The sequence below is a fragment of the Rhinopithecus bieti genome, unplaced genomic scaffold (assembly GCF_001698545.2).
Source record: "Rhinopithecus bieti isolate Rb0 unplaced genomic scaffold, ASM169854v2 scaffold_41082, whole genome shotgun sequence".
NCBI classification, from domain to species: domain Eukaryota; kingdom Metazoa; phylum Chordata; class Mammalia; order Primates; family Cercopithecidae; genus Rhinopithecus; species Rhinopithecus bieti.
This window is the reverse complement of record NW_016817890.1, coordinates 327,705-352,486: the sequence shown is the minus strand read 5'-3', so window position 1 is coordinate 352,486 and position 24,782 is coordinate 327,705. Positions and strand designations below refer to the sequence as shown.

Below are 24,782 nucleotides of genomic sequence, written 5' to 3'. Positions count from 1 at the left end.
TGTTGCCAGGCTGGTGTACAGTGGCACGATCTCGGCTCACTGCAACCTCCGCCTCCCGGGTTCAAGCGATTCCTCTGCCTCAGCCTCCCGAGTAGCTGGGACTACAGGCACATGCCACCACGCCCTGCTAATTTTTGTTGTTGTTGTTGTATTTTTAGTAGAGATGGTGTTTCACCATGTTGGCTAGGATGGTCTTGATCTCCTGACGTCATGATCCGCCCGCCTCTGCCTCCCAAAGTGCTGAGATTACAGGTATGAGCCACGGCCCCTGGCCTAATTTTTGCTTTTAATATCAAGTTTCTAGCCTGTAGTACATGCTTCTGTGTTGCTTTCACTGAACTGACCTAGCCATGGTTACCAAGTTGAGGAATTGATACATTTGAAGAGTTCTGTTAAAGCTGGGAAGAGGATAATATATTTTAGAATTCTCGTATGCCTATGTTAACACCACCAAGGCTGTGGCTGCCATTAGCAACAGCAGCATTAAATATCTGTTGGGTGGCTGGCCAGGGTGGCTCATGCCTATAATCCTGGCACTTTGGGAGGCCAAGGCGGGCGGATCACAAGGTCAGGAGTTCGAGACCAACCTGGCCAGCGTGGTGAAACCCCGTCTCTACTAAAAATACAAAAAATTAGCCATGCATAGTGGCACGTGCCTGTAGTCCCAGCTACTCAGGAGGCTGAGGCAGGAGAATCACTTGAACCCCACAGGCAAAGGTTGCAGTGAGCCGAGATCATGCCACCGCACTCCAGCCTGGGCGACAGAGTAGGTAGATGCTGTCTCAAAAAATAAAATAGGCTGCGCGCAGTGGCTCATGCCTATAATCCCAGCACTTTGGGAGGCTAAGGCAGGCAGATCACTTGAAGTCAGGAGTTCGAGACCAGCCTGGTCAACGTGGTAAAACCCTGTCTCTACTGAAAATACAAACATTAGCCAGGCGTGGGGGCACATGCCTGTAATCCCAGCTACATGGGAGGCTGAGGCAGGAGAATTGCTTGAACCTGGGAGCTGGAGTTTGCAGTGAGCCAAGATCATGCTACTGTACTCCAGCCTGGGCGACAGAGCAAGACTCTGTCTCAAAAAGGAAAAAAAAATTAATTAAACGCTAATATTCCAAAGGAAGCACTTTTGAGGCAATAGTTTTATCAGATCTCAAATATGTATGTTTTGTATCCATCCTCTGGTTCTGTTTCTGAGAAGAACCCTAATACAGAAGGTATTCTGGAAGACACATTATCCAAGCTTGAGATTTAAAGGAATTAGTATAAAGAGGTAGGAAAGGCCAGGCGCAGTGGCTCATCACATCTGTAATCCCAGCACTTTTGGAGGCCAAGGTGGGTGGATCACATGAGGTCAGGAGTTCAAGACCAGCCTGACCAACATGGACCAACCCCGTCTCTACTAAAAATACAAAATTAGCTGGCTGTTGTGGCGCATGCCTGTAATCCCAGCTACTCAGGAAACTGAGTCAGGAGAATCACTTGAACCTGGGAGGTGGAGGTTGCGGTGAGCCGAGATTGTGCCGTTGCACTCCAGCCTGGGCAACAGGAGCAAAACTCTGCCTCAAAAAATAAAAAAAGAGATAGGAAAATTAGTTTTTAAAGGTAAAGGGAACAGCATGTGTAAAGGGGTTAGGTGAGAAGGAATATGATTCATTTAGGAAATGGGACATCATTTGGTTTAAGCAACGTAAAAGACTGGCAGGGGATGAGGTCAGGAAGGTCAACAGGCTGGATCACACAGGATTATGTAAATCAAGTTGGGACTTTAAACTTCATCTTGGGCAACTTTGTCTTGGGCAATGAAAGGTTAGATAGAGAGCAGGGGGATGTTGTGATAAGCTTTTGTTCTAGAACAGGATTTCTTAATCCAAGTAACACTTTTAAAGGAAAATTTTATAGTTAATCCTCAGTATTGGCTGAAAATATTTTTATTATACTGGTAAGTCAATATTACAAACATCAAAGTAGGTATAAACTGGCTGAGTGTGGTGACTCATGCCTATAATCCCAGCACTTTGGGAGGCCAAGGTAGGTGGATGGCTTGAGCCCAGGAATTTGAGACCAGCCTGGGCAACATGGCAAAACTCTCTCTCTGCAAAAAAATAGAAAAATTAGCCAGGTGTGGTGGCACGCACCTGTAGTCCCAGCTACTTGGGAGGCTGAGAGGTGGGAGGATCACTTGAACCCAGGAAGTGGAGGTTGCAATGAGCCATGATCATGCCACTGGCACTCTAGCCTAGGTGACAGAGCCAGACCCTGTCTCGAAAAAAAAAAAAAGAAAGAAAATGTAGGTATAAACTTGAGGTACAGGTCTTGAGTATAAAACTAACAAGGTTTCAAATTTTAATATAACAATTATAAAGTGTTAAAATTACTATTAATATGATGCATAGGCCATGCACAGTGGATCACACCTGTAATCCCCACACTTTGAGAAGCAGAGGCGGGTAGATCACCAGAGGTCAGGAGTTCGAGACCAGCCTGGCCAACATGGTGAAACACCATCTCTACTAAAAGTACAAAAATTAGCTGGGCGTGGTGGCACATGCCCGTAATTCCAGCTACTCGGGAGGCTGAGGCAGGAGAATCGCTTGAATCCAGGAGGCGGAAGTTTACAGTGAGCCAAGGTCGTGCCACTGCACTCCAGCCTGGGCGACAGAGTGAGACGCCGTCTCAAAAAGTATATATATGATGAATAATTTTGTGTTGAAGTGAAATATCTGCTGTGTATAATTCTTTTTTGAGTTTAGTATGTCTCTACTCTTAAGTGATATGGGATGATTTATTTCTTTTACCACTTTTCAGTATTCACATTGCCAGGAAACTTGTTCCTTTGAAGTTATTTGGTTTTCTCATAGCTCACATACATCATGGACACTTACCTAATTCCATTCCTATTAATTTCTTGTTGGTCTCAGACTATGTAGTACTGTTTGGTGCTAGTGTTAATTTGTTTATTCAGTAAGTATTTTTTTAGTACCTAGTGTATGCACATTCTAAATGCAGGGATATAGTAGTGAACAGAACAGATAAAGTATCTAATGATACTTTCTAGATTGGGAGAGACACAATAAGAACTTAGGTAAGCATATCTATAGATAAATTACAGATAGTATACCATCAGATAGTGATACATTAAAAATAAAAATAAAACAGGGTAAATGGATAGAAAGTGATGAAAAGGGGTTGCCAAGGAAAGGCGTCTTTGAGGGAGTCACATTTGAGTGGCCTGAAATAATGGAGCAAATCATGCAGTTTCTGGGAAAAGAGCATTCCAGGCTGACTGAACAACAACTGCAAACCCTAGGGTAAAAATGTGCTTGTTATGTTACAGAAACAATTGTAAGCTCAGTATGGCTGAAACAGAGTGAGCAAGAGAAGTTGGAAATGTGGTCAGTGGAGTAGGAGTAGACAGGGACCAGGACATGTAGGATCTTATAGGCTGTGGTAAGAAATCTGCAGTTGTCAGGTGCGATGGCTCATCATGCCTGCAATCCCAGCACTTTGGGAGGCCGGGATGGGCAGATCACTTGAGGTCAGGAGTTTGAGACCAGCCTGGCCAACATGGTGAAACCCCATCTCTTCTAAAAATACAAAAATTAACCGGGCCTCTTGGCGCACACCTGTAATCTCAGCTACTCGGGAGGTTGAAGCAGGAGAATCGCTCGAACCCAGGAGTCGGAGATTACAGTGAGCCGAGATCGTGCCACTGCACTCCAACCTGGGTGACAGAGCAAGACTCCATCTCAATTAAAAAACTAAAAAAGAGAGAGGGAGAAATCTGGAGTTAATTTCAGATGTGATAGTGTAGCCGGCTTAAATCTGGCTGCTTGCCACCCAGAGGCTGAAAAAGAGAGAAGCCAGGTGTGGTTTAAAGAAAGCAGTTTTATTAACCAAATGCTAGGAGCTGAGGAATGGCCAGGCTCATGCCTTCAAAAGACCATTCCAGTTTTTTGGGCTGAGTGAAAGGTTTTTTTTGAGATGGAGTCTCACTCTGTCACCCAGACCGGAGTGCAGTGGCACGATCTCAGCTTACTGCAACCTCTGCCTCCCGGGTTCAAGTGATTCTCCTGCCTCAGCCTCCAGAGTAGCCAGGATTACAGGCGCACGCCACCACTCCCTGCTAATTTTTGTAGTTCTAGTAGAGACAGGGTTTCCCTGTGTTGGCCAGGCTGGTCTTGAACTCCTGACCTCAGGTGATCTGCCTGCTTCAGCCTCCCACAGTGCTGGGATTACAGGTGTGAGCCAACACTCCCAGCCTGAGTGAAGGGTTTTAAGAAGGCAAAGATATAGGAAATATGTGATAGTGGTGCAGGAGAGGGTAGGCCTTCAAATGTTGTTCCCATCGCTGTCTTGAGTTCATCACCTGTCTGGAGTTCTGGTTTTCATCATCCTGACCTTCCGCTCAGTAGTGGTGGGCCAACTGTTCAGAATTCCCCTTAGGTGGGAGGATTCTGCAACTGGCTCTCTCTGCCTGGGTTGTTTCAAAATTGGCCCCTGGAATTTGTAAGCAAGCACATAATTAGATAAGTGAGCATTGTTCATGGAAGTACCTAATAGGAAAGGGAAACAGTTTCAAAATATGTTTCAAGGCTGAAAGCAAGAAAGGAAAAAAGTTTTAAAACGCATTTTGAGGCTGGGATACTTGGTTACAATAGGGATATATGACATGCTTTACTTTTTTTTTTTTTTTTTTGAGATGGAGTCTCGCTCTGTCATCCAGGCTGGAGTGCAGTGGCAAGATCTTGGCTCACTACAACCTCCACCTCTCGAGTTCAAGCCATTCTCCTGCCTCAGCCTCCCAAGTAGCTGGGATTATAGGCGCCCGCCACCACACCAGCTGATTTTTGTATTTTTAGTAGAGGTGGGGTTTCACCATGTTGGCCAGGCTGGTTTTGAACTCCTGACCTCAGGTGATCTGCCCCCCTTGGCCTCCCAAAACGCTAGGCGTACAGGCGTGAGCCACCGCACCCTTTTTTTGTTGTTATTGTTGTTAATAAGGCAGGATCTGACTCTGTTGCCCATGCTGGAGTGCCATGGTGCAATCATAGCTCATTATAACCTCAAACTTCTGGGCTCAAGCTGTCCTCCCACCTCAGAGTAGCTAGGACTACAGGCACGTACCACCATGCTCATCTAATTTTTTAATTTTTTTGTAGAGACAGGGACTTTACTATGTTGCCCAAGCTGGTCTCGAACTCCTGGCCTCAAGTGATCCTCCCACCTCAGTATCCCAAAGTACTGTGATTATAGCCATCAGCCACTGCATCCAGCTCTGCTTTACTTTTTGGAAGGATCACCCAGGCCAGTCTGAGGATAACAGAATATAGGAGTCTGAGTAGAAGGGAGGTTAATTAGGGGTTGATTGTACTAGTCTAGCAAGAGATGGTGATAGCTTGGACTAGGGTGAGAAGTGGTTAAATTATGGATGTATTTTGGAGGCAGAGGCAATAAGACTTGGTAATGACTTAATTGTAGCTTTGAGAGAAAGAGAAGAGTCAAGGATGACACCTTGTTGAGCAACTAGAAAACTTAAGCTACCATTTTACTGAAATGATGATACAAAATAGCAGCTTAACACAGATGCCTGCTCTTTTTCTAAGTGCTTTACATCTGTTGCCCTACTCATGAATAGGGAATACTGGGGGAAGAACAAATTGGGAGTGGGAAATCAAGAGTTTGTTCTTTAAAACATGGTATGTTTGTGAAACTTGCTAGATTTCCAAATAGAGTATTGAGTATGCTGTAGATATATCAGTCTGAGGAAGTACAGGGGAGATGTTCGGCCTGGAAATAAGAATTTGTTTATATCATCAGTGTATATAGGGGGTATTAAAAATAGTAGAACTAGGCTAGGCATGTTGGCTTATGTCTGTAATCCCAGCACTTTGGGAGGCCAAGATGGGAGGATCGCTTGAGGTCAGGAGTTTGAGACCAGCCTAGACAACATTGTGACCCCATCTGTACAGAAAGTTTTAAAAATTTAGGCTGAGCACCGTGGCTCACCAGGTGCTGTGGCTCACCATATAGGTTTGAGCATCATCTGTTTATGGGTGGTTACAGAGGCCACAGGAATATTTCTGTCTTGCACAGGCATAATCCCAGCACTTTGGGAGGCTGAGGCGGGTGGATCACCTGAGGTCAGGAGTTCGAGACCAGCTGACCAACATGGTGAAATCCTGTCTCTACTAAAAATACAAAAATTAGCTGGGCGTGATGGCAGGTGCCTGTAATCCCAGCTACTAGGGAGGCTGAGGCAGGAGAATCGCTTGAACCCAGGAGGCGGAGGTTGCAGTGAGCTGAGATCACGTCATTGCACTCCAGCCTGGGTGACAAGAGCAAAACTCCATCTCAAAAAACAATAAAATAAAATAAAAATAAAAAATTTTACAATTAGCTGGGTGAGTGGTATGTGCTTGTAGTCCTAGCTACTCAGGAGGCTGAGGTGGGAGGATCAGTTGAGCTCAGTAGTTCATAGCTTCAGTGAGTTATGATTGCGCTGCTGCACTCCAGCTTGGGTGACAGAGACCCTGTCTCAAAAAAAAAAAGTAGGACTGGATGAGATGACTAGTCAGGGTTCATTTTGCAGGGGAGGGGTTGATTACTGCTTCTCTAGGAGGTATTTAGAAATTTAGTGGTCTAGGCCAGGCGCGGTGGCTCACGCCTGTAATCTCAACACTTTGGGAGGCCGAGGCAGGTGGATCACGAGGTCAGGAGTTCGAGATCAGCCTGACCAACATGGTGAAACCGCGTCTGTACTAAAAATACAAAAATTAGCCGGGTGCGGTGGCAGTGGCAGGTGCCTGTAATTCCAGCTACTCAGGAGGCTGAGGCAGGAGAATCGCTTGGACTTCGCAGCAGAAGTTGCAGTGAACTGAGATCATGCCATTGCACTCCAACCTGGGCAACAGAGTGAGACTCCATCTCAAAATAAATAAATAAAAATAAATAAATAAATAAATAAATAAAATTTAGTGGGCTGATTTTGGACATCCTAATCACTGGAGAGGCTGTGGGCATTTAATGGGCTGGAGTGAGGGATACTAAGTGAGGGTTGCTAAATGTCTTGCAGTGTATAGGACAATACACAATAAAGAATTATTTCTGCCACATGCCAATTATATTCTAGGGAGTAGAGGAGTAAAGATAGCAAGGAGATGAGATTTAAGGACCAAATCCTGGGATTCTGCAACATGTAGAGGTCAGAAAGAGGAGGAGGTTTCTGCCAAAGAGACTACCTCAGTTGAACTAGGAAAACAAAGACCAGGAGGTCCATAGATCCCAGTTTAGTGAACACTTAACAGTTACTAGGCCTGAAACACAGATTGGAGGGGAACAGTCCAGAGGAAGTGAGAATATTTTGGATTCTATTGTGTCTTTAGGCAATGAAGATGAAGACAAAGATCTAAGATATGTTTTGGAAGTCACTCATGAAGTAGAGGATGAGACTTCTCATTTGGTCAGTTAGGTGGATGGTGAAAGCTGCAGGAAGAAGAAGGAGTAAGGAGTAAGGTTAAGTAGGAGGTAGATAATGAGTTGTGCATGTATAACAGAGGTTTGTAGATAATCTAAGTGGAGATGTTGAGTGAGTTGGACATGTGAATTTGGATCTCATTCATATGAAAAAATAGTTATTGAGCACTTGCTGTTTTTCAGGAACTATTTTAGGTGTTGGAGATACAGCAGTGGACAAAAACAGGCAAAATACCTGTCCTGAAAGAGCTTATATTTTAGTGAGAGGAGATGACAAATTTAAAAGGTAAATATGTAGTATATTAGAATAAGTGCTTTGAGAAATAGCTGGAAAAAGAGATAAAGCTGAGGTAAGTGGTCTCGGTGATTTGATTGCAATTTAAGGTAGGGTGATGAGGAAGACTTAACTGAGAAGGTAACATTTAAGCAAAGTCCCAAAGGAATTGAGAAATGAATATGTAGGGGAAGAATATTCCAGTGCAGAGGGCCTCAGCATGCCTGGCACATTGAAGGAACAGCAAGGAGGTTCATCTGCCTGGAGTTTAGTGAGAAAGGAGAAGAGTACTTGAACATAATGGGAGTATGTGACTTTTTTTTTTTTTTTGAGACAGAGTCTAGCTCTGTCGCCCAGGCTGGAGTGCAGTGGCCCGATCTCGGCTCACTGCAAGCTCCGCCTCCCGGGTTTACGCCATTCTCCTGCCTCAGCCTCCCGAGTAGCTGGGACTACAGGCGCCCGCCTCGTCGCCCGGCTAGTTTTTTGTATTTTTTAGTAGAGACGGGGTTTCACCGTGTAGACCAGGATGGTCTCGATCTCCTGACCTCGTGATCCACCCGTCTCGGCCTCCCAAAGTGCTGGGATTACAGGCTTGAGCCACCATGCCCGGCCGTGACTTTTGTCTTAGGGCACTATAAGCTGTTGAAAGGGCTTTGGCTTTTACCTGAGCTTCCAAGAAAGATCTAGACTGAAAATATGTATAGGTTTGAGCATCATCTGTTTATGGGTGGTTACAGAGGTCATAGGAATATTTCTGTCTTGCACAGGCATCCAGTTAGTGGAGACACAAAGTAGGCTTCTCTGCAAAAACTACACAGGATTTTTCTAGCAAGACATCCTTCTGTTTGTGATTCTGTAAGAACAGGCGTATTTTGTTAATGGAAACTTTCCATCACAAACCTAGGATCATCCCCTAGGATTGATATTATAACATCAATCAAAAGAAGTAGATGAATTCTTTGCTTTGGAAGAGTTCAGTGTAATCTAATAGAGAAATTAGAGGTCTATAAGAGTCCCTTGGAACATGTGAAAGGATCATGTGGTATTGGAAAATTGCAATCTGTGATTTCAATAGCTTCGTATTAGAATTTGGAAAGTATCAGATGGCTGGCAAACTGTCAGCAAAGTCCTATTCTTAAAGGAGTACTGTCCTAGGTTGGGTTATCTTTGAGGCAGACTCTGATAGTACAGCCTGAAGAATGCTTTTTAGGAAGTGCTCTTGGGATCAACACCTGTGGAAGGGAGGGGACAGGAGCAGCAGTATTTGGCCACAGGGAGAAGTCAAGCAGCAGTAGAGATCCAACAGGAGCCTTAGTGGACCCCACGGGGGCTCTGGAGCTAAAATGACCTTTTAGAGTTGTCTCATGTGTACTGTAACGGCTGGGCTTACACTCTGGTCTTGATTGGATGTGGACTTCTGAGAAGGATGTGACCTTCCTTGAGTCAACTCTTTATATCTGAGGCACTCCCTGAAAGGATTGACAGTGGTAGGCTGTCTCCCAACAGCAGTCTTGTCATTCCTTAATGGGGGATCCAGCCAGTGCAACAGCATGCTCCCACAATATACCCTTGTGTTGCTCGATCTACTGCTTAAAAAACACAACAAAACAAAAAACAGTATTTTTGAGATATAATTCATATACTGTAAAATTTACAGTTACTTTACAGTTTATAGTGTATAACAATGGCTTTTAATATATTTGCAAGTTGTATAACCATCACTCTAATCAATTTTAGAACATTTTAATTACCCCCCAAAAAACTCTGTTCCCCTTAGCTGTCACTCTCTAATCTCCTCCCCACCCACCCCCAACATAGGCCACTGCAAACTTTCTGACTCTATAGACTTACCTATTATGGACATTTCGTGTAAGTGGAATCATAGGCTGTATGGTCCTTTGTGATTAGCCTCTTTCATTTAATGTGTTTTAAATGTTATGTTGTAACATGTATCAATACTTCATTTCTTTTTATGCTGAATGTTCCATTGTATTTATTTTGTTTATCCAGTGATCAGTGGATAGACATTGGGTGGTTTTCACTTTTTAGCTATTATGAATAGTGCTGCTATGAACATTTGTATAAAAGTTTTTCATTTGTTTGTTTTGGGGACGTTTGTTTTTGTAGTTAGCTGGGACTACAGGCACAGGCCACCACGCCCGAGTAATTTCTGTATTTTTTGTAGAGACGGGGTTTCACCATTTTGGCTAGGCTTGTCTCGAACTCCTGACCTCAATGGATCTACCTGCCTTGTCCTCCCAAAGTGCTGGGATTACAGGCATGAGCCACGCACCTGGCCTGTGTACAAGGTTTTGTATGGACATCCTTTTTTTTTGTTTTTAAGATGGAGTTTCGCACTGTAACCCAGGCTGGAGTGCAGTTGTGCGATCTCAGCTCCCTGCAACCTCCACCTCCCGGGTTCAAGTGACTCCTGCCTCAGCCTCCCAAGTAGCTGGGACTACAGGCCCCCGCCACCGTGCCCAGCTAATTTTTGTATTTTTAGTAGAGACAGGGTTTCACCCTATTGACCAGGCTGGTCTCAAACTCCTGACCTCAGGTGATCTGCCCGCCTCGGCCTCCCAAAGTGCTGGGATTACAGGCGTGAGCCACTGCACCTGGCCTTGACATATGTTTTTACTTCTCTTGGATATATACCTAGGAGTGGATCATATGGTAAACTCTATGTTTAACTGTTTGGTGAACTGTTACTCTTCCAAATCGGCTACATCATTTTACATTCTCACCAGCAGTGTGTTGGGGCCCCAGTTTCTCTACATCTTTCCTAATACTTGTTATTTATTTATTTATTTATTTATTTATTTAACTTTTATTTTACGTTCAGGGTACACGTACATGTTCTGGTTTGTTATGTTGGTAAACTGTGTGTCACGGGAGTTTGGTGTACAGATAATTTAGTCACCCCGGTAATAACCATAGTACCTGAGAGGTATTTTTTCTGATCCCCTCATCCTTCACCCTCAAGCAGGCCCAGTGTCTGTTGTTCCCCTTCTAGTATCCATGTGTTCTTGGTTTAGCTCCCAACACTGTTATTACCTCTTTTATTTATTATAGCCATCATAATGGGTGTGAAGTGTTATTTCATTGTGACATTGATTTGCATTTCCTGTAGGGCTAAAGATGTTGAAGATCTTTTCATGTGCCTATTGACTGTATATCTTCTCTTATGAAATGTTTATGTACATCCTTTGCCCATTTTTAAATTGGGTTGTCTTTGTTATTTAGTCATTGTTCTTTATGTATTCTAGATATAGGTTCCTTATCAGATAGATTGATTTGCAAAAATTTTCTCCCATTCTGTGTGTTGCCTTATCACTTTTTTGATGGTGTCCTTTGAAGCACAAAACTTTAAATTTTTTTCTTTTTCTTTTTTCTTTTTTGAGACTGAATCTTACTCTGTTGCCCAGGCTGGAGTTCAGTGGCATGGTCTGAGCTCACTGCAACTTCCGACTCCCAGGTTCAAGCGATTCTCATGGCTCAGCCTCCTGAGTAGCTGGGACTACAGGTGCAGGCCACCATGCCCAGCTGATTTTTGTATTTTTAGTAGAGACAGAGTTTCACCATGTTGGCCAGTCTGGTCTCAAACTCCTGACCTCAGGTGATCCACCCACCTCGGCCTCCCAAAGTGCTGGGATTACAGGCATGAACCACCACGCCTGACCCCAAGTATGTGTATTTCAATTTCACATTCAGTGACCAGGGAATGACCACCAGTTAGGAGTTCAAGATCAGCCTGGCCAACATGGTGAAACCCCGTCTCTACTAAAAATACAAAAATTAGCTGGGCGTGGTGGCAAGTGCCTGTAATCCCAGGTACTCAAGAGGCTGAGGCAGGAGAATCACTCGAACTCAGGAGGCAGAGGTTGCAGTGAGCCGAGATTGCACCATTGCGTTCCAGCCTGGGCAATGAGCGAAACTCCGTCTTAAAAAAAAAAAAAGAAAGAAAGAAAAGAAAAAAATAATCTCACTAGCACAGAACTCAAATTTCTACCTATCTTAGTAAACAATCAAAAGCACGTTTCACTTTATGCCTCAATTGACTGCTGGCCAACCATAACTTCTATAGCAGCTCTCACTTTGATATTCTCTAGTAAATTTAAGTTATATTTAAGGTTAATTTCAATTGAATTTAATTGTTTAATAAATTTGATTGATAAGATTATATTAAAATTTAGGTTATGTTTACTTAAGTGAAGCAAGGAGTTAAGTCGGAATGAAAACTTAGGTTTCCAGTACAAACCTATGGAGTTGTCATGTATTATTCTAGTTTATCATATGGTCATGTTCTTTAGAATTTGTCACCAGGCTACTATAATAAAACTCAATTTACCAAATTCTTCAAGAATTAACTTGGTAATAAAGCTACAAAATTTATGAATCAGTACAGACTGCCCTCTTGTGTTCAAACTAAGGATGGATCTAATTGATGAACTAGGTAAAAACTACTCTTGAGGGGGAAAAAAAAGCCAAGGTCCTAAAGAAATCATCTAAAGTCGTTAAAAGCAGAAAAATTCTGATCTTACAAGGTAATAAAGAGCAGTCTTCTCAAAGCAAGACAAAAGCTGTTAATCTGAGCCAGATGATTGCTAGTACCAGTAGCCTGTGAGCCACCGTGCCCGGCCCTATAACTGCATCTTACTCCCAAGTTTCTCCAATCATTCCTGTCCAGTAGGTTGTGATTTATAAAAAGCAGGCTCTGAATTGGAGTTTAGTATTTAGACTGTTAGGGAATGACCTTAGGACAAAAACCACAGGAGGAGTAGGAAGCTGGATAGGGCAGATTTGACACTTGTCTTGACTGGGGGTGCAGGAGGTTGTATATTATACTTAGTCAACTTTCATTTGAAACATTTTTTGTTTTATTTTCATACTTGAGTGGATAAACTTACAGCTTACTGAACCATCCTCCTGTGTCTAAAATAACTTCCATTTTCCTTAGGCAAAACCAATTTCTTCAAAGATGTTCCTCATGCCCTTTCTCAGGTGTTGTATTTTTCTTACAAAAAAACTTGCCTTTTTCCTTACACTCTCGTAAATTCAAAATGAGGATTGGAAAGGGAGCTTATTTGAGGAAACTGAGAATAATATATTTTAAGACAAAAATTAGCCTTAAATGTTTTATGATAATCTAGTATTGTACATCTATATCTCAATTCCCCTAAAATAACTCCCAGCCTGGCACAGTCGCAGGCTGTTGTAATCCTCAAGAGGCCGACATGGGAGGATCACTTAAGCCCAAGAGTTAAAATCCAGTCTGGGCAACATAGGGAGATCCTGTCTCAAAAAAAAAAAAAAAAACCCTATCATTTAATAAGTTGTACATTTCTATAATGTTCCACTTTTAAACTACGGTCAATGTTACTGAATTAGGATTATTTTTCTAAAAGCATAAAAGGTGATGGACTATATGTATTAAGTGTATCATTTACCTTTTTCTCTTTTTAGAAACAATATCTTATCTCCCTAAACTGGTTAATAGTGGCATGGAAGATCCATTTGGTGAGTATCACCTACATTTTTCTTAGTAAATGACATTTCTGTTTTATCCTTACCTCCATTAAAGCTTTGAGAGTTCATTGGTTTTTTTCATATTCAGTATGCTACTCTCCAGAATAATGGGTCTCAAACTTTTTGCTTCTATAAGGATCCAGTTATATACTTAATGATAGAGTGCCAATGACCTTTTGTTTATTTGACATATCTATTGATATTTGCAGTATTATAAATTAAACCTGAGAAACTTTAAAAATATTACTTTGTTTAAAACAACATTGATAAACCCATTATATATTACACAAATAACATTTTAATGAAAAAAATCAAGAACCATTTGACAAGTTAAAATGAGAAATTTAAATTTCTGTATCTTATCTGGGTGTGGTGGCTGACGCCTGTAATCCTAGCACCTTGGGAAGCTGAGGCAGGCAGATCACTTGAGGCTGGGAGTTCGAGACCAGCCTGGCCAACATGACAAAACCCTGTCTCTACGAAAAATACAAAAATTTAGCTGGGCATGGTGGCACACACCTGTAATCCCAGCTACTCTGGAGGCTGAGGCATGAGAAACGCTTGAATCCAGGAAGCAGAGATTGCAGTGAGCTGAGATCTTGCCATTGCGCTCCATCCTAGGCAACAGAGCAAGTCTCTGTCTCAAAAAAAGAAAAATAAGTGAATACATTTCTCTATCTTAATTCAGTAACTTATATATACTTCTCTTTGGTTGGAAATGTAGTTCTGCTCATATTTCAGGAACAAGTGTGCTTTATAGTGCTTCATTAGTACTTGGCCAATGAAAGATAACATGGAAGTGACTGGGCGCGGTGGCTCATGCCTGTAACCCCAGCACTTTGGGAGGCCCAGATGAGCAGATCACTTGAGGTCAGGAGTTCGAGACCAACCTGGCTGATATGGTGAAACCCCATCTCTACTAAAAATACAAAAATTAGCTGGGCGTGGTGGCGGGTGCCTGTAATCTCAGCTACTTGGGAGGCTGAGGCAGGAGAAACACTTGAGGACTGGAAGGTGGAGGTTGCAGTGAGCTGGAATCACGCCACTGCACTCTAGCCTTGGCGACACAGGGAGACTCTGTCTCAAAAAAAAAGAAAATAAAAGAAAATAAAAAGATAACATGGAAGTAATCATAATAGCAGGCATGTGTAATATATATGTATGTGTGTGTGTGTCTATATATACATATAATTTTTTTATTTTTTTATTTTTTTATTTTTGGAGATAGTGTCTCACTCTGTCACCCAGGCTGGAGTGCAGTGGCACCATCAGAGCTCACTGCAGCCTTGACCTCCTGGGCTCAGGCAGTCCTTTCAACTCAGCCTCCTGAGTAGCTGGGACTACAGGTGTGCACCCGTATGCCTGACTGATTTTTTTTTTTTTTTGGTAGAGACAGGGCTTTGCCTTGTTGAGTAGGCGCTTCTGGAATTCCTAGGCTCAAGGGATCCACCTGCCTTGGCCTCCCAAAGTGTTGGAATTACAGGCATGAGCCACTGCACCCAGCCTAATACTTCTAATTAAGTTTAGCCTGCGTATATTTCATCTAGCAACATGAGTAAGGGAATGTAAGTCTAGATATACAAAGGTTTAATGTCTGCCTTTTTGGCGATAAAGTCATTTACTGTGTGTGGAACCCCTTTTCTTTTCTTTCTTTCTTTCTTTTTTTTTTTTTAAACTGGGTATCACTGTGTTGCCCAGGCTGGAGTTCTCACAGACGCAATCATAGCATGCTACATCCTTGAACTCCTGGGCTCAAGCAGTCTTCCTGCTTTAGTCTCCCACTGTGTTTGGATGTTAAGGGGTGAAGAAGACTGAGTTAAGAGGCTGTTGCATTCAGTATTAATTATGCATATTTCCCATGTAGCCAGGACTACAGGCGTACTCCACCACTCCTGGCCCTATTTTTACCTGATGCTCATTTCAAAGTGAGAGATATGTCTTAGGATATCACATTTTTTGAAACCATAACATTGACTAGGAAGACTAGTTAGGAAGTACTTTTCATTTTAAAATACACATTAGCAAAAAAGAAAAAAAAGAAATCAGAGGCAGTTTTACTGGTTTAAGTTCAGCATGCTGGAGGAAGCATTCGATTCAAGCATTTTCTGATCCTTCATCACACGGAAAGAAGTCTGAATCCGTTTTTATGCCAGTGCAGCTTGAGGAAGTATAGTAAAAATACTACTATATAATAGTCACTGAGATTAGGTTTTTTTGGGCTACTGGTACTAGCAATCATCTGGCTCAGATTAAGAGCTTTTGCCTTGCCTTGAGAAGACTGCTCTTTATTACCTTGTAAGATCAGAATTTTTCTGCTTTTAGCAACCTTAAATGATTTCTTTAGGACCTTGGCTTTTTTTTCCCCCGGAAGAGTAGTTTTTAGGATTACACCTAGTTCATCAATTAGATCCATCCTTAGTTTGAACACAAGAGGGCAGTGTGTACTTAGTCATAATTTTTTTTTTTTTTTTTTTTTTTTTTTTTTTTTTTTTTTTTTTGAGACAGAGTCTTGCTCTGTCGCCAAGCTGGAGTGCAGTAGCGCGATCTGGGCTCACTGCAACCTCCGCCTCCCGAGTTCAAGCGATTCTCCTGCCTCAGCCTCCTGAGTAGCTGGGACTACATGCACATGCCACCACACCTGGCTCATTTTTTGTATTTTTAGTAGAGATGGGGTTTCATCATGTTGGCCAGGATGATCTCAAGCTCCTGACCTCGTGATCTGCCCGCCTTGGCCCCCCAAAGTGCTGGGATTATAGGCGTGAGCCACCGTGCCCGGCCACTTATTCACAAATTTGTAGCTTCATTACCAAGTTAAATCTTGAAGAATTTGGTAAATTAAGATTTATCATAGTAGTCTCGTGACAAATTCTAAAGAACATGACCATATGATAAACTAGAATAATACATGACAACTCCATAGGTTTGTACTGGAAACCTAAGTTTTCATTCTGACTACCTCCTTGCTTCACTTAAGTAAACATAACCTAAATTTTAATATAATCTTATCAATCAAATTTATTATTAAACAATTAAATTCAACTGAAATTAACCTTAAATATAACTTAAATTTTCTAGGGAGTATCAACGTGAGAGCTGCTACAGAAGTTACAGTTGGCCAGTAGTCAATTGAAGCATAAAGTGAAATTTGCTTTTGATTGTTTACTAAGATAGGTAGAAATTTGAGTTCTGTGCTAGTGAGATTTTTTTTTTCTTTTTCTTTTCTTTTTTTTATTTGAGACGGAGTTTTGCTCTTGTTACCCAGGCTGGAGTGCAATGGCACAATCTCACTTCACTGCAACCTCCACCTCCCCGGTTCAAGTGATTCTCCTGCCTGAGCCTCCTCCTGAGTAGCTGGGATTACTGGCACCTGCCACCACGCCCAGCTAATTTTTCTAGTTTTAGTAGAGATGGGGTTTCACCGTGTTGGCCAGGCTGGTCTTGAACTCCTGACCTCAGGTGATCCACCCGCCACAGCCTCCTAAAGTGCTGGAATTGCAGGCGTGAGCCACCATGCCCGGCTGAGATTATTTTTTATTTTTTTGGTTTGTTTTTGGTTTTGGGGGTTTTTTTTGAGATGGAGTCTTGCTGTGTCACCCAGGCTGGAGCGATCTCAGCTCACTGCAACCTCCACCTCCTGGGTTCAAGCAATTCTCCTGCCTCAGTCTCCCAAGTAGCTGCTACAGGCGCCTGCCACCACGCCCAACTAATTTTTGTATTTTAAATAGAGATGGGGTTTTGCCATATTAGCCAGGGTGATCTTGAACTCCTGACCTCAGGTAATCCACCTGCCTTGGCTTCCCAAAGTGTTTGGAATACAGGTGTGAGCCAACACACCTGGCCTGAGATTATTTTTTTCTAAACACTTATTTAAATCTTGGAATTTGTAAATTAACATTCATTCAACCATAATATGGATTTTAGAGAAAAACAGAAATGATTCATAGTTATATGTAACAACCAGTCTGCTCTGTCTCCATTTTTCCTTCTAAACGTTATACTGATTTTTTTCTTAGTTGTTCTATACATATACACACATATACATATGATAAGAATTTGGTGTACTCAGTGCCATTTGACAAAGAAAAGAATTGAGGATGTAAAATGAGTTTATTTCTTTTGGTGGAGTGAGAATTTTGTTATAATTAAGTTAGCTAATAATTAAGTAAAAATATTGAAAAAGAGATAAAAGACTACACATTGTGTACGGTGTACACGGCTTGGATGATGGTTGCACCAGAATCTCAGAAATCACCACTAAAGCACTTATTCATGTAACCAAATACTACCTGTTCCCCAAAAACCTATTGAAGTAAAAAATAACATAAAAGACAAGAAAAGAAAAAAACAAAACAGAAACCGTGCCCCCCACCACTGAAAGAAAGAAAGAAAAAAAGAAAGAAAGAAAGAATTATTTGTGGTATTCTGGAAATAAAAGTAGTGAGGGATTTTTATGAATAAAGTACCAGAAGGATAAACCTAAGGTCTCTAGGACCTTTTCTACCTGGACAGATACTTACACATTTCATTATATGATATTTAAATATCATGTTCGTTAATATCACTGTTGGTCTCATTGAAAAAAATGTTAAATGTTGGGAAGCTGTCAAGCTCACTCTGGGTGTAAATTTTCCAAAGTTGGAATTTCACTTGAAAGCTTGAATTCTGTCACTAGCAACAAATACTGTTAATTTTCGTTATTAGTGACAGGCTTACTTTTGAGAAAATGCCTGTCAGCTATCTAAGCTTGAATAACATAGCTTGTTGTTCAGTCTTTCAAGTAAAAATAGTATTCCATGAAGAAAACTGTCTAGTTCAGTTTGCAACTCAATTACACAAATGCCTTTCCTGGAGATAACCATCATACTTAGTATACAAATGTGCTTTATACATATTTCTGTTTCATCATATACAGTAATAAAAATATATGTACTAAAGGGTTGATATTTATTAAAACTAATATTTTTTATTGCTTTATCAAGGACATTCTTAAAATTGAATTTATTTTTCACTATAACTGTGTAGTTATGAAGAATACAATGATTTCTGCTACAGTTTGGTGCTGTTGCCTTGATTTGTGTTAAGGTGCTAACAGTTTTGCTCACCATTTCTTTTGTACAATCAGTGCAAGTGTCAACACAGTGGAAAAGGCAAATAATTTTTTTGTATTCTTTTTTTTTTTTTTTTGAGACGGAGTCTCGCTCTGTCACCCAGGCTGGAGTGCAGTGGCACAATCTCGGCTCACAACAAACTCTGCTGTGAGCCTACCAAGTAGCTGGGACTACAGGCGCCCGCCCCAAAGCCCGGCTAATTTTTTTGTATTTTTAGTAGAGACAGGGTTTCACCGTGTTAGCCAGGATGGTCTCGATCTCCTGACCTCGTGATCTGCCTGCCTTGGCCTCCCAAAGTGCTGGGATTACAGGCGTGAGCCACCGCGCCTGGCCAATTTTTTTGTATTCTTATGTATTTAGTTTTACCTCTTGGACTTCTGAAAGGATCTCAGGGATCCCCAGAGATCAGCAGATTATACTTGCTTCATTTTCCTGATGTTCTTAGAGGCACTTCTATGGAAGTCATGAGTAAAGTTAAGACTTAATCATGGAGATTGTATTGGGCAGGGTTTCAGTGTGGACTAGGTCTTGGGCATTTGACAGAAATATGGTCAGAGGGAGTGATCAACTCTGTGGTTTCTCCTAAGCAGGAGTACCCTGCACCACTACCGCCCGGCTGCAGGAGGTGAGCAGTGGGCCAGTGAGCATTACAGTCTGAGCTCCACCTCCTGTCAGATCAGTGATTAGGTGGAACAATTTCATCCCAAACCACCCCAACACCCTTGTCTGTAGAAAAATTGTCTTCTATGAACCCGGTCCCTGGTGCCAAAAAGGTTGGGGACCGCTGGGTTAAAGAAACTTCTATGGGGTGAAATGAGTGTCTGGAACTCATTAGGCAATGAATTATGTTCAAAGAAGAAATCCATAAGCATTTAGTCAAGACAGGCTGAGGGCCAGGCTTTCCTGGGTACTGTGTTCTTAGCTTTAAAAAGGATAAATGGCAGCAGAGATATTGAAGATGACAGCCTTCAATATGTCTCTTGAGTCACATTGTTCCAGTCTGTTCAGGTGGCCTTGCAGTCTGTAGAGGTGGTATGCGACTGTCATCCTGGGTTATCCAGTCTCCGTTTTCCCAGTCTCCGTTTTCCTGGCAACTTTGCTTCTTTCCTGTGTTAGCTCCTTTGTTTCCTAAACCCTCATGTCTTCCTCTGTCTTGGTTGCCAGTAGCTTCTTGATGTTGAACCTCCTGGAATAATTAGTTCATTTCTTTTTCCTTTAGATATGTTTCCTGCAAGATTTATTCAACTTTATCTTCTACTTTTATTACATTTTCTTTTCTACTATTAGTTTTGATCTCCAGGAGGTCTTTTTTCAGTCTCTGAATGTTTCTTTTATAATATCCTTTCATTCTTTCAACTGATTTTCCTTGCCTAGTCTCTTTTCTCCTAACATTGTTTTAAATATTGATTGATTTCTTTTATGTTAGGGTTTTTCTCTGATGTCTAGTAATAATTAGCTGTCTACTGATGATTAAAAGTCAGGGACTAAATAGTTAGAAGCTTTAAATGCATAGGCAGGTTGCCTTTGGGTGAGCTTCTTGGCTTTATTGTTGATGAATATTCTCATACCAGTATCAGGGTCTAAGGGGCACAGTCTTCCCACTGTGTTTGGATGGTAAGGGGTGAAGAAGACTGAGTAAAGAGACTGCTGCATTCAGCATTAATTATGCATATTTTCACTTAATTATCTTCCATTTTAAAATTTTATTTGTGTTTGTATTTTATTTTTATTTTTTGAGAGAGAGTTTTGCTCTGTTACCCAGGCTAGAGTGCAGCGGCGCCATCTCAGCTTACTGCAACCTCTGCCTCCCGGGTTCAAACGATTCTCCTGGCCTCAGCCTCCCAAGTAGCTGGCATTACAGGCACCCACCACCGCCTGGCTAATTTTTGTAGTTTTAGGGTTTCACCATGTTGGCCAGGCTGGTCTCGAACTCCTGACCTCAGGTGATCTGCCTGCCTTAGCCTACCAAAGTGCTGAGATTACAGGCATGAGCCTCTGCACCTGGCCTTTTATTTTCATTTTATTTTATTTTTTTGAGTCAGAGTTTCCCTGTCTCAAAAAAAAAAAAAAAAAAGGCATTGCAACCTCAACCTCCTGAGCTCAAGCAATCCTCCCACCTCAGCCTCCCAAGTAGCTGGGACTATAGGCACGTACCACCATGCCTGACTAATTTTTTTACTTTTTGTAAAGATACGGTCTCCCGGCCGGGCGCGGTGGCTCAAGCCTGTAATCCCAGCACTTTGGGAGACCGAGACGGGCGGATCACGAGGTCAGGAGATCGAGACCATCCTGGCTAACACGGTGAAACCCCGTCTCTACTAAAAATACAAAAAATTAGCCGGGCGAGGTGGCAGGCGCCTGTAGTCCCAGCTACTCGGGAGGCTGAGGCAGAATGGCGCGAACCCGGGAGGCGGAGCTTGCAGTGAGCTGAGATCCGGCCACTGCACTCCAGCCTGGGCGACAGAGCGAGACTCCGTCTCAGAAAAAAAAGATACGGTCTCCCTATGTTGCCCAGGCTAGTCTTGAACTCCTGGGCTCAACTGATCCTCCCACCTCGGCCTCCCAAAAAGTTGAGAGTGCAGGCATGAGCCATTGCACCCAATCCCTTACATTTTTTGTACCATATCCCTACCATAAGTTGCCTTTTGTGACCCCATTCCAGAAACCATTTGCTTTACACTTTCTTGGAAAACAGACTCCAAAATTCTGCCAGGGTTAGTGTAGGACCGACATTGAAGATCATGGAGCAGGGAAAGTGATAGAGGAATCAAACAGCTTTTACCTTGCTTCTCCTGATTTTAGGTCACCTCCCTTTCATCTCATTTCAGAGACCTGGATAAAATACAATGAATATATTACTTGTTAACCTATATTGGTGTATACTACCAGTTAAAAGAAAAAAATTGGCCGGGCGCGGTGGGTCACGCCTGTAATCCCAGCATTTTGGGAGGCCGAGGCGGGCGGATCATGAGGTCAGGAGATCCAGACCATCCTGCCTCTACTAAAAAATACAAAAAACTAGCCGGGCGAGGTGGCGGGCGCCTGTAGTCCCAGCTACTCGGGAGGCTGAGGCAGGAGAAGGGCGTAAACCCGGGAGGCGGAGCTTGCAGTGAACTGAGATCTGACTATTGCACTCCAGCCTGGGCAACAGAGCGAGACCCCGTCCCCCCGCCCCCCCCAAAAAAAGGAGAGAAAATTAGGCTGGGCGCGGTGGCTCACCCCTGTAATCCTAGCACTTTGGGAGGCCGAGGTGGGCGGAGCTGAGGAATTTGAGACCAACCTGGGCAACACAGTGAAACCCCGTTTCTACTAAAATACAAAAAATTACCCGGGCGTGATGGCGTGCACCTGTATTCCCAGCCACTCAGGAGGCTGAGGCAGGAGAATTGCTTGAACCCGGGAGGTGGAGGTTGCGGTGACCCAAGATCATGCCACTCCACTCCTGCCTGGGCGACAGAGCGAGACTCTGTCTCAAAAAAAAAAAAAAAGAAGAAGAAGAAGAAGAAAGGAAAGATTAATGACTGCACTGTACGTAAGTGCTGAGTGAAGGAAGGATCCAGAGAGGATGTGCATAGAATTTGTGCTACTATGATGCGCCACACCCCACTACTTTCAAAAATAGCTAATTCCTGCTTCTGCTTTCTTTCTCCCTTTTCAACTGTTTATGGAGTTAACAGTCACTCTTCCAACAGCATGCCAGAATAAAAGGGACTGAAACCCTGGCATATCACTTATTTAAAAGTACTGAGTTATGACTTCCTTCTAAAGATTTTTGAGGTGGAGGAGGAACTGCATACTAATTGCCTTCCCAAAATGTTTTAAATCATCTGAATACTTCATTAAGTTTCTATATACCCTCTCTTGTATAAATATGAACATGACGTGTTGAAAATTTTTTTGGGTGTGTGTTTGATGATTGTTTAATGAGATATAGATTATCAGTTTGCATTCAGAACTTAAAGCTAGTTGCAAAGGCTTTATTCATATGCATGACATTCTGGAAACAACTTTATAAGATAATACCTCCTTTTGATTAGAATTTGTATCATATAGGAAATAGGAGAAGCAGTTTGTTAAGGTAGCAAATAGAATTTATTATTTCCTAAACAAAGTCAATTTTTTTTCTTATTCTGTATCTGAATTTATAAATTATTATTATGATGCTATAAAGGAGTTTTTTTCTAGCTGTTTAAGAACGTTTGCCAAGGAGCCAAACTCAAGACATAATGCACTTCAAAGTTCATGGGAAAACATTTTTGATGTTATGTTGTTACCACTTGAAGCTCAAAATATGCCAGTAACATAGTCCTTCCCTCCCTCCCCTTTAAGAATGAAAGACAAAATACAAGCTTAATTAGTTTTGACATCCCTGGGGTGTAGGAGATAAATTCCTCCAGTATTATGTGATGCCAAAAATGATCTAGTTCCATTTTTTCTCCTAGTGGTTTTGATGAGAAATTTAATATAGCATTATTATAAATATATATTAAATATCCTCTGTCGTCTTGTTTCCTAAAGGAGTATAAACTTACGGAGGTCAACATCTTTTTACTGTTACATCCTACCACCACCCAGTAGTAAACACACAATACATATCTGTATGTGTTTCTTCCAGTGGTTTTAATTTTTCTGCATAAGATAGAATTACCAATCTTAAGGAAAATAGAGTACACAGACACCAAATTCTGTGAACTTGAATAACAGATGTTATGTAATTATTTTTTCTGTAAGTAGAAAAAGATGAGCTGTAGTAGTAGTATACAAGCCTGGAAAGGCAGTAATGCTGACATTCTGTACTATTGCCTGTGTCCTCTCACCACTTTTTATCACTTCTGACTGTGCCTTACTCCTAGAAAATCATAGCAAGTGGGATAGGTTGACTAAATGCCTGGACTGATTTCCATCTGAATTTATGGCTGCAAACTGAGCCATTATCAGTGTGTCATGCACCCTGCACAGATGATGATATATGTCATACAAATGTTTTCTTCCAGTCTGTGGCTTGTCTATTTGTTTTCAGAAGCTTTTAAAGTAATGCAATCCAATTTAATCTATTTTGTCTTTTATGGTTCATAATTTTTGTGTTTTCTTGAAGAAATCTTTGCTTAACCAAAGTTCACAAAAGTTTTCCTCTATTTTTTTTCTTTATGATGTTTATAGTTTTGGGTTTTATTTTAAGTCATTGATTCTTTTGAGTTAACTTTTAGATATGGTACAAAGTTGGAAATATTCTCCTTTGTCCACTGAATTACCTTACACCCTGTTGAATTCCTGATGAAATGGGTAATTTTCTTTTTCTTTTTTTTTGCTGGTTCCCGCTTCCTTCCCCCCGAAATGGATAGTTTTCTAGGAAAATATAATTTGCCAAAGTGACTCAAGAAATAAAAATCCTATGTAGACTAGTGTTAAAATGTGATTAGGCCAGGGGTTTTATGGACAATTTAATTCATATTGATGAAGCAGGTCATTGCAGTAGTCCCTCCTTATCTATGGGGGTTATACCAAGACCAATACTGCTAGTGGATCCCTGAAATCATAGATAATATTGAACCCCAGTACGTACTGTTTTTTCCTGCACATACATACATATATACATATATATACCTGTGATAAAGTTGGGATTATAAATTAGGCACAGTAAGAATTTAATAACAATAACTAATAATAAAATGGAACAAATAAGTAAAACAAGGATTACTTGAACACAAGCACTGCAATACCGCCACAGTTGATATGGCAACTGAGATGGCTGCTAAGTGATTAACAGGCAGTGAAACACATACGGTGTGGGTATGCTGGACAAGGAGGTGGATGATTCACACCTGGGCAGGACAGAGCAGGATGGCATGAGATTTCATCATGATACTCAGAGTGGCACATGATTTAAAACTTACAAGTTATTTATTTCTTTTTTTTTTGAGACGGAGTCCCGCTCTGTCACCCGGGCTGGAGTGCTGTGGCCGGATCTCAGCTCACTGCAAGCTCCGCCCCCCGGGCTCACGCCATTCTCCTGCCTCAGCCTCCCGAGTAGCTGGGACGACAGGCGCCCGCCAGGTCGCCCGGCTAGTTTTTTGTAGTTTTTAGTAGAGACGGGGTTTCACCGTGTTAGCCAGGATGGTCTCGATCTCCTGACCTCGTGATCCGCCCGTCTCGGCCTCCCAAAGTGCTGGGATTACAGGCTTGAGCCACCGCGCCCGGCCAAGTTATTTATTTCTAAAAATTTTCCATATTATATCTTTGGACTGCGGTCAACCACAAGTAACCAAAACTGCAGAAAGTGAAACTGCAGATAAGAGGGGACAGCTCTATAATGCTATATCAATCAGTATAGCAGAGAAAAAGAAAGTATACCTGTTTATTTTATAAAGTTGGCAAAATCTTTTTTTTTTTTTTTTTTT

General features: G+C 41.9%; 1 protein-coding gene across 9 annotated transcripts in view; it reads left to right on the top strand.

The window, feature by feature from the left end:
- PHACTR4 (phosphatase and actin regulator 4) overlaps positions 1 to 24,782 on the top strand; it is a 148,808-nt gene that overhangs the window by 24,527 nt on the left and 99,499 nt on the right. For 4 of the 9 annotated variants that reach the window (XM_017856373.1, XM_017856378.1, XM_017856371.1 and 1 more), the window contains exon 2: positions 13,214 to 13,267. The exons of 1 other annotated variant lie outside the window; for it this stretch is intronic. In XM_017856373.1, the coding sequence (XP_017711862.1) occupies positions 13,252 to 13,267 (16 nt within the window). In that variant the 5' untranslated portion in view covers positions 13,214 to 13,251. Of the gene's footprint in view, positions 1 to 228; positions 253 to 7,552; positions 7,763 to 13,213; positions 13,268 to 24,782 lie in introns of those variants that run through there. 4 more of the 9 variants (XM_017856374.1, XM_017856363.1, XM_017856366.1 and 1 more) reach the window with 4 other exon arrangements.